This window comes from Oryzias latipes, chromosome 3 (genome assembly GCF_053564925.1).
Source record: "Oryzias latipes strain Hd-rR chromosome 3, Olatipes_Hd-rR_3.1".
In the NCBI taxonomy this organism is placed as follows: domain Eukaryota; kingdom Metazoa; phylum Chordata; class Actinopteri; order Beloniformes; family Adrianichthyidae; genus Oryzias; species Oryzias latipes.
Window position 1 is genome coordinate 32,275,950 of NC_136239.1, and position 10,666 is coordinate 32,286,615.

Consider the following 10,666-nt stretch of genomic DNA (forward strand, 5'->3'; position numbering starts at 1 on the left):
TATGTTGGCTGCCCAAATAACAATGAAAGGGACACTGTATTACTATTGAATAGTGATGCAGTGTCCCTTTCATTGTGAAAACATGGCTGAATGCTCAGCTTGGTTTAGAATAAAAGGCAGAGAGATTGCTCTAGAGAGTTTCTTTGTGGAAAATTCTGACTTGAAAAGATTTAATAGGCTGATAGTTATTTTTTCTTTGGATGGTGCCATGTGCATGTCCTTTCTTTTGGGTTTCATGCACATGTGCACACTTCTTCCTTAAAAGAGTCACTCACACAGCACTGATCTACAAATTAATTACTGTCTTGATGGACTTTGCAAAATCTGTTCTAAATATTCAGTTGATAAGGGTTCAGAGGGTGCCAGGACAGACTGGACGTAGTTACAATACCTCTCAGCTAATGTATCACAAGTCGTAAAAGAAATTGGATCTAGGTCTAATAAATCTGAGTCTAATTGCATTTCCATTTACAATATGTTCAAATTTAACAGCCTTTTGTTAACATTGAATTAAAAATGAAAGGCATTTGAATTAACCTTGTCACTGCTGGTGCAGTCATTCCACTACAGTGAGTTATGGGTGTGCAGTTTTTTTTTTGTTCCTAATAAGTGTCCAGTTGGAAAAAGGACAGAGCTTGGCAGTGCAAAAAAATCAAATGAACCAAAAAAAAATATTTTTAATCGGAATTCAGCTTTTATCTGTTATTTATTTTATACATTTTACCTTTTGTACCATTTTGCCTATTCTGCTCTATGTTAGTACTCTAATTTAACTCATTATTTCTTTACTACACTTGACATTTAAGGTTATATTAGTTCTACTAGAAATAGTCATTAGTATATTATTTTTAAAATTTTTAAACTACTTTTAAAAGTATCTAAGCTGCAATCACATGTGAGCCTTTAATACTGGTTTGCTGACTATTTATAATTATTCTCACAATATTTATTTCTTCTCTCTCTTGTCACTCTTCTTGTCCTTTCTTCTTTTTTTTGTCTTTTTGCCTGGTTGGGGGATTTTCTGGTAAAGGCAAGAAAAATTCCATACTGCAGCATAAGGTGCAACATGACCTCAGTTCTGGTGTGCTTAACTACCAAGAGAATGAAATCATCCAGCAGATTGTGCAGCACGACAGGGACATGGCCCACTGTGCTCACCTCATGCAGAATGCCCCACCACAGACACCACCTTCACCAACTCCTGTCATCTGGGCTCCTCTAATCCAAGCTCCTCTGCAGGCAGCAGCCGCCACCACCTCCGTCGCAATCGCTCTGACCCACCACCCCCACCTACCATCAGCACTCCTAAGACCTCCCGTTTCTGTTCTGGGTTCACTGAGGGAGCCATCCAACCGACTTCGGAAGTTCCAACCATTTGTTCCCTCAGCCACAGCATCTGCTTCTGCAATGGATTCCCCCTCTAGCACTCCCTCTAAGTTGCGCAGTGGAGTGGATATGCCGTTGCTGACCTCTTTTCGAGCACAGCAAATTACTTTGGGTTCTGGGGCGACGGGCTCTTTGCAGCATGCTTCAGGAAGTAAAGACAAGCGAGGAACTAATGGAAAAAGGTGTGGACCCAGTGAAGGTGGACCTTCTGTCTTCCCCTTTGGTCTATATTCGTCAGATTCACCCTCAACTAGCATGGCCCAACTACACCAACAACCACTACACCAGCAACCCTTTCGACCCAGCACCCCACCGCTCTCAAACCTCTTCCATCAGGGATCAGTAGGTGGAAGCACAGGGTCAATACTCAGTGGAGGGGCAGTTGGAGCTTGTGGTGGTGCTACAGGATGGTCTTCAGCTGAAGCAGGTGGTCCATCTGTTGAAGAAGCCACAGGAGAGGATACAGACTGGGCTGGGGAGGACTTTACAACTGGAGTGACAGATATGACTCATGGGGGAAATTTTAGCTTCAAAGGAGGCACCGAATCAGTACGTGGAATCTTTGGGGAAACAGTTTTAGGACTCTCTGAGGGATCACTAGGTCCTGCTTGTGACAGGTTCATAAGCAGTAAACTGGCTGGACCATTAGCTGGTTCTGTGTTACATGACAAAGACATGGTATCTATGGCAGGAACTTCCAGGGTACCAATAGGAAGAGCTACTAGAGGATCGGTGGGGGGTAGTTCTAGAGAATCACTGGTTTTGACAACCACTGGGGGATCGATGGGTGTGATAAAAGATGTATCAGTTGGAGTTGTTTCTGGTGTTAATTCTGGGGCAGCATTTGAAGGAGTCTGTGATTCTGCTGTTGCGAACCCCAGAGGATCATTAGGAAAAGCTTTTAGCACATTAACAAGTAGTTTCACAGGAGGAGCCTTAAGTGAGGCAGGGGGACACACTGGAAAAGGAATGGGATGTATGTTGACCAGTCACACCGCAGGATCTACAGTTAACCCTAGTGGGGCATCTGGTGGGATCACAACTGGTCATATTAGTTCTTCCCAATGTCAGAGTCCCATATCTACCAGTTTATCAATCTCCATGCCCAGTCAGATGCTCCATAGCCAAACACCTCCCAAGCCTTCCCAAGCAGCTCCTCTACAGCAGTTTGCTGGTGGAGGTAGATCTCACAGTGGCTTAAACGTCCTCCAGAATCCGCTACAAGGGTCCCCATCTAGCAGCAGAGGACAGCCCAGTCAACAGGCTACTGAAAGTTCTCCATCTTCACTCAGCCAAGTCAACCTGACAGGTCTCCAGCCGAGCTGCTTGCCTCAACAGATGTCCTTAGAGAGGTCTGCATTGGCATCTCTAGCCCAGTATGGCTCAGCAAATGCCTCTCCCTGCCTTACCCCTGTTGCTCCCAGTCCTACTATTCAAAGTCCAGTAACAGGTAGGATTTTCCACTACAGTGACCCGTCAAGTGCCACAGGATCCCACACTTCTTTGCTTATGCCTCAATCCCCTCTACTTTCACAATTTCCTAGCCAATCACACACAACTGGGAGAGATTCACCTCTGGGATGTTTTTCTGAGGACTTAAAGCATTTATCGAGCTCACATCCAACTCTTCCCCTGGAAGTGGCCCAGGCTTTAGGCCACCAAACTCCTCTCACCTCTGCGGAATATTATCCTTCACCGTTTTCTTCTCCAACTTTTGTGCCCAAACCTTGTAGCTCGGTACCAGGGCATATGACTCCTCCAATACAGACGTCTCCAGGACACCCTCAACATTCTCAGCTCCCTGGGTCCTCTGTGGCCTTGCCTGCAAGGAGGGGTTCTCCCACGCATTTGTCGGATTTGGAATCGCAAACTGTCCGTTCAAAACTCCCTTCGAACTTGTGAGGATTGATCACACCCTCCTGTGCTCCCACAAAATAAACACAAACTTATTTTTATTTGTAGCATTCTTATCCGTACTTTACTTCACTGTGTTCCACCTTGCATTTTACCAAGATTTTAAATTTACTGTGACAAAAAAACACACACACTGTTAGCTCAGAGATCTAGAGTATTCTTTGTTCATTATATACTGTTGACTGTATATAGATAGAACTATATATTTAAATGATGAGTTAATCAAGGGACAAGGAGGGTGTGAAAGTAGAAGGTCAATTGTTTTATTAATTTCTACGACTATGCCAAATGCATCTGGTGATAAATGTAAAGTTCAGAAAAGAACACCACGTTCTTTTTCTACAGGAACTTATGCACTAACACCTGCATGTACATAGGTTATTTTGTGTGTTTTGAAATAAGTATCCACATTTTAGCAAAGGTGACATGCTTTGAGACATGCTGACTCTTGTACCGTCTCATTTGGGATCACATATTGTTGATCTTAAATGTGTTAATTAGATTGTACCTATTTATTCTCTCTGTAAACTTTGTAAAAGAGATGGGGATGAGATTTTAGCAACCAAAAAGACTTTACATGAGAATTAACTATCCAGCCATCTGTGGTCCATTGATTTATGTTTTATATTAAACCAGTACTGGTTTCTAAAGTTGGGGGTTTTGGTGAGAGTCCCTTCCATCTCAATAAGTCACGTCATTGTATGAGGGACTGTTTTTTCTTCAGTCATATCCTAACAAACTCACTTTGTCTTCCAAGTACATGCCACTAATATTTGTAGAAAGTGTGTTATTTTCATTTCTGTCAGTGTGCAGCTGTTAATGAGTGAATGTTAAATTAAGTGTGACAAAGTCAGACAGCCGGATGCAAGGCGAGAGTTTTCGCTTGACTGAACAAAAGTAAGTTTGCCTTTTTGGACAAAACCAAGGACTTCCACTAACCACTGGTGGTGTGATGCATTTTGTAGCACTCAGAAGTAAAAAAAAAAAATAGACTCAATGTATATAATAGTCTAACAGTTAATAAGACAGTTGATTACAATGTACACTTTAAAGTTATTTTGTTCTCCCTACAGGCTTCCATGAATATTCTTTAACCAAGACTTTAATTTAGTAATTACTTGTTAGTCAGCACAAAGGCTGACTTATTTTAGAAGTGTGTACTATTTGCTGTATTTCATTTCTACTATATTTCCTTTTTGTAGCTGCTAAATGGTCTGCATAGACCTGTTTCCTTACTGAGGGTTGGCATTGAATTTAAAAAATTGAATGTATGTCAATTTACTGATGCTTAAAGTATAAACTGTAGCTGTGGTAGATGCACTGATGGCATACTGCCCCAGGGGGAAAAAAGGGACTGTTCTGTAACTGAAAAGGTCATTGACTCCATATCTTAGAAATATGTTATCTACAGCAACCATTTCTATTTCCAAAGTGTCCTTTAACAAGACACAGAAGCACTGGCTAAATTGTTCCTGACACAATTTGGAGACGTTTCTCGTGAGCTGCCAGCCCACTCTCTACTTCATCTGTCCCATACTGTAAAACTGTGCTCCCACTTAGACTTTAGAGGAAATTGTTCATTAATTTTCACATTTTATGTAAGAATCTAAAAAAAAATCATTTTAATTAATAAAATAAGGAAGTATCTGACTCTATTTGAAGCAATGCAAACTAATAAAAGCATTGCTTTTTCATTTAACATGAACATAAGCAAATATCTCAGCAACAGTTTTCTGTTGCTCTTTACAGTTTTAGAGAAGTCCTTCACAAGACCCACATAGATACTAGCAGATAAATTATCTGCTGCATTCACTAGCCTCAAGAAAAGGAGGCTTTGGATGTCATAGGTTTGGTTATAGAAGCGCCCACCTGGCTCACTGTAAGAATGGTTTAATTAAAAGCTCGTCATATAAAACCATTGATTCCATCTTAATTGGTAAAAGGTTTCATGAAGGTGCTGAATGAATTAAAGAGAAGATTTAAATGTTTTGTTTACACCTGATCTAAATTTGTTTTTTACTGTTTATAGGACAAGTTTTTTTTTCTTTTTGTTTGTTTCTTTGTTGTTTTGTACCTACATTGAAGTCATATCTGGTTACAGTCCATTGACACGCTCTGAGAGCCTTTATGTGATTGGTGATGCAGCATGCAAAAAAAAAAAGACTGGTATCAGTAAGTTCCCAAAGGAGTAGCACCGTGATATGATCTCCATGTTTTTCTGTATCTCATCGCCAAGACAGGCGCAGGTTCCACTTAGACAGCTGAGTCCCCAACTCAGTCGCAGCACTCAGCCACAGCAGCCTAATTTGACAAGACATGTTTGTAATCCCTTGACCCTCACAAACTATCAGAGACTTGCACACCGAGGTGACCATGCTGTACCCTCATTACAGTTGTGTGAAGTCATTATAACAAGGTAGGACACCAAATACACAAAACCACTCATGACTGCACAAAACTGTATTTGCAAATATACACCAATTCAATATCTGTATTTGCAAATACACTCAACTGCTGGATGATTCATACTTTTTTTTTCATTGCAACATTTTAAGCTATAAAATAAGAAGTATCCGTAATTTAATAAACAAATCTATGACTAATTGATTTTCCACTTTGTTGGTTACATCCCAAGCTAGTTTGTAGCTTGTAGTTGTTGCCAATTATGTAACTATAATCTGAGCACTAAGGGATGTTCAATGCAGCTTACTCATTGGTTACCGATTATCAGCCTCCCTTTATCATGACTACATGACTACCTTGGAGTCATGCAATTTTTATAAAACATCAGTTGGCACTTTTTACCATTAATTACTTTGATCCGTCAAAACTGCTTTAACAAGTGCACCGTAACCCTGCATGGTCTCATGTGATCTGTTATAACACCCTCACCATAGACTGTTAGCAGCTGATGCATGACGAAACACAGTTAAGGAGTGGACATGGCATAAAACTTGTATTGTGTATGACAGTGTTGCATTTTGAGCAGATTAGGTTCATTACATTTACTTCTCTATTGAGTAAATCAATTTTCTCTTTATCTCCTGCAGATAATTTATACATTTCCAATTTTAGAGTCTAAAAATGTCGTCTCAGCTGTGCTGCAGAAATTACTACATCTAAAAAGCTGGAACTTTTCCACATCTGGAATTTTGAATTTATTTACTCTGCAGGCTAAATTCCTTTTTCAGAACACAAGTGAAAAGACATTTTTTTCCATCAGTACAACCTTATTCAGGCATGGATCTCGAGAACAGTTTCAAACCAGTCTCTGCGACAAAGGTGTAAATGTGAAGAGACGCTGATGCGGCAAGAGAATGATGCGGTTGGACGTCGATCACGGGGGGGGGGACAGGTACACAGGCGTGAGATCCAGGGACAGGCTTCGTTTGGCATCTTTTCACCGTCCTTATGAGTGTTCCTGAGTTTTGCAGATGTTATTCAGTGGGATATTGATTGGACAGATATGAGGCAGAGCTTTGTTATGTAGCTAACAATGGGTGTTTGTGTGTGATACACCACCTGTCAGGGTCGATGGGTGAGCCGCAACGCTGTTGGAAAAGTTAGGGCGGAGGAGGCGGAGGTCAAATTCTACAGGAGGAAAACAGACAAGGATTGATTAGTCTTTCTGAACGCAGTATGGTCTATAATCACAAATGAGCAGTTTAGATGAAGGGGTGGGCGGACAGACTGTTAGCTAACTCTGTTACAGCTGACACATAGAGCACAATCTGCAGACGTTTCATTCAGGCCGGTGTCATTTCATTAAGAAAAGCACCAGATTTTAATGACACTGAGGGAAGAAATTCTTGACTGATGACAGTGTAGCTTTGAAACAATGCACTGGGGATGAGATGAAAGTTTATAATCCTCACGCCCATGATATATTTGTAACCCACACAAGGCCATGTAATCCTTTATTCCAAATAAAGATTTAAAAACAGCCAAAATTGGAATAACAAGATTTTCACCTAACAGCAATGTTTACTCTTCAAGCGGATTTTTTATTCAGCCTATTTGCCACAGCTGCATATGCAACAGAATGCATCGGAGAGACAGTGTCTTTCATAAGAGTCAGCAGGGAATTAGATAAGGAGGCTTACAAACTTTGGATTTTTGAGAGAGACAAATCAAGAAAAACAATGGTGACTCACTGTCTCATGCAGAGAACTGTTTCCATTATGTCTCCTCTTCTCACCCACCTTTACATGGCAAGCAGATCTCTGTTTGAAAACATCTCTAAGGGGCATCTAATTGATTGGTTCTGTCCAAATTTTCCAAACTTCACCCTTTGAAAACACTATAGAAGAAAACTATTTAAAAGTACCTTTATAGTTTTTGTTCCCCAGTTTTTAAAAATGTATGTTTGAGTTAATTGTTTCAGTTCAAAGACCCATCCAACATGTTCTTGTGGCATTTTTCCCATGATGAAGAACATAGATAAAGAAAATTAAGCTCAAAATTGAATTTCTGAGTATTTCTTTATTCAAATCATTGTGAATCAGGAACAGACGGAAAAAATGCAGTTGGAAAAAACTTGTAGCAGTGACGTAGAAGCTACTACGACAAGCTACGCGCTCTGCTCGATTCTGATGCACCTGTTTGTAGACCACTAGATCCACGTATGTCGTTGTTTTCCTCGTCCGAACTGGCATCTGCATCCAAACTGTTTGGATGGATGGTTCTAATATTGCTCCCCATTTTTGTTGTTCCGGTAATGCTAGGTTGGGATTTTGATGGCCTGTAAGCTAGCTGGAGAGTATGTCAACAGGGGGGTGATGGGAAATGGGGCTGAGCTTGCTCCACACCAACAGTCCCATCGACAACTCCGAGGCAAATTTCTAATGAACCATTGCCACTTTTTTTTTTTTTTTGGGGGGGGGGGGGGGGGGGGGGGGGGCTAAAGATGTATTCAAAGATGCATTCATGATTACAAGAACAAAACTGGGAATGATTTTACATTCGATCAAAATATGACCAGAGAGGCACTATAAGTTGAATCCATCTGAGTGAACAGAAACCTGTTTACAGGCTTGTCTCTGGGCCTGATCTCAGCTCGGCCAGCTTGATGCCATAAAAGATTTTCTTTTATGGCGCCCCTGTACCATTTCCAATTCTCTGACGAGAGCTGCGGCGGATCTTGTTCAGGGCACTTCCAATTTCATTGCTTAATCATATAGCTCCTCTCCCTTTGTGCTGTCCTACCCCCTCCATAGATATTAGTTGGGGAATCAGCGATGCACGCCACTGAAATCATTTGCTGTGAATGAAGATTACAAGTAGTAGAGTGAAAGCAAACCTGCAGGTGTGCTATTTGTTATCTGTTTATGCATTCCCAAAGCACCTTTTTATCAATTCAGAACCACTGGTTCCTTTGACATTTCCTTTTATTGTATTTGGCTCTCAAGTTGAAGAATCAGTCTATTATTGGAAACAATTTAAGAGAGACAAATCAAGAAAAACTCCATAAAAGAGTTGTCTATTTTTGCGTGTGAAACAGCTGACCTTTGTTGCTGCTACTCCAGTGAGGTGGAATGACACCAGCGCAGTGTCAGGCTGACCACAGGCTGGGCTGTTGGGCAGATACTGTAACCTGAATATGACCCAGTTAAGAAATCATGCAGCGATACTGTTGGGGCTTTGAGGGGCCGGCCTTGTACAGCTACCTGACAGAACTGATCATCATATACTAATGGTTCTGCAAAACTTAGATATGCAAATCACTCTTTGCATGTGTGTCTCTTTGGTTGCAACTGATCAGTCAGCTACATTATATCTTGAGGCCAAAGGTGGAGCTGCTCTTCCCAGGATTAGTGAGGGAGGGGGGGGGGGGGGGGTGGAAAGGGCATAGTTATACTCTATTCGGAGAGATGAAGGGGTTTACATAAAGAAAAAAAAAATCCTGCCTCTCTGCTGTCTTTCATTTGCTAAAGTACATATATAATTCCTCTAAATCTGATGTTGGGAGCATAATGTTGACAAGGTACTCACTTGTACCGATTTATATGTTTGCATATTTACATTTCTGTATTTATTTTAGATTCTCCTAACAAGTGATATCAGCACTGTACCAGATAAGCAATTAAAACCAAACTGTCTGTATGTACAGAGTTCACGAAAAGGGTTTTATAAAACCATTCACATTGTTTGACCTCTTTGTTACGGAGTGTGAAGTTTTCAGTTTGACTTCAACTGGAGAGCTCAACATTCTTTGGACAACAACTGAGTCGACAATTCTTTTATGGAGCGTTTTGAGGAGGACTGCTTTGCTATTGTTCTATGGACTTTTTTTCTGAGGAACTACAGGGGGAAAAAGCAATAAAGGAACTGTGAGGTATGATGGGAACTTGTGGAACTCTGTGCTGACCTACACAACAACCACAAACATACGGTAGCAGTGACTGATCGTTTGTGGCCTTGAAAGTGTGAACTATTGATAAGCACATATGGATGAAATAAAATGGTAGGCTACTGAACAAAATATGAGAAACAAATGTTTTCTGTCTCTGTTTATGTAACACTGAACATGCCACAACAGAGGTGTGCACACTTTTTGAAAGTAATTTAAGTAATTTTAGAAACAATTTTTAGAAGCACATATCCAGAAGTGAGGAGTGATGAATTGCCATTATTTCCGCACTACAGGGCACACTGTAAGGCATTTCAAACGTATGTCAGATATAAGGCACACCAATTATAAGGTGCATTACATGAGACAAAATAGTTGTCAATCCCAAACTTGTTAGCTACATGTAAAAAAAAAAGCAGTCTGATCCCGCTAAAAGAAACATTGCTGTCACTGCGCCAACTTCCATCCTTGTTAGTAACATGTAAAAAAAAAAGTACAGTCCAATACAGCTACATGTTAGCCCCGTTAGCGCATTCAGAATGAGACCCAATCAAACATGTTGACAGAGTGCTGTGAACCTCTCAAAATCGCTTCAACATCAGTAAGGTCAGTAGAATAAAACTATAAATAAGGTGTCCTGGATTATAAAACACACTGTCATTTACAAAAAAACGTAAGGATTTTTAGTCTGCCTTGAAGTGCAAAAAAATACTGTGCAACAACTTGAGGAACTTATTCTTTTTTTAACACCCTGTTCAGCATCTGAGCAAACAGATGACATCTAAAGGCCTCTTGGATTGGACAGATTTGACTGATTTTACTTCTTGCAACATGGGGTAATTAATTTCTTCTGACACTCGAGGTGTATATTTGTATAAACCCCTTTTGTGTTTGAGGCTAAACTTTATTTATATTAACTATGTTTGCATTAAGGGATTTCTTAAATACATGTACTCTTAGAAGTAAATTTAGTCCTCCATACATTTATTTGACAAGGAACTTTCTTTCCTTTTTCTT

General features: G+C 40.4%; 1 protein-coding gene across 4 annotated transcripts in view; it reads left to right on the forward strand.

Moving 5' to 3' along the window:
- The window catches only part of hcn4 (hyperpolarization activated cyclic nucleotide-gated potassium channel 4), a 93,891-nt gene extending 84,097 nt beyond the window's left edge, over positions 1–9,794 (forward strand). For all 4 annotated transcript variants that reach the window (XM_078944619.1, XM_078944618.1, XM_078944617.1 and 1 more), the window contains one exon: positions 1,031–9,794. In XM_078944619.1, the coding sequence (XP_078800745.1) occupies positions 1,031–3,288 (2,258 nt within the window). In that variant the 3' untranslated portion in view covers positions 3,289–9,794. The remainder of the gene's footprint in view (positions 1–1,030) is intronic.
- The last annotated feature ends 872 nt before the right edge of the window (positions 9,795–10,666 follow it).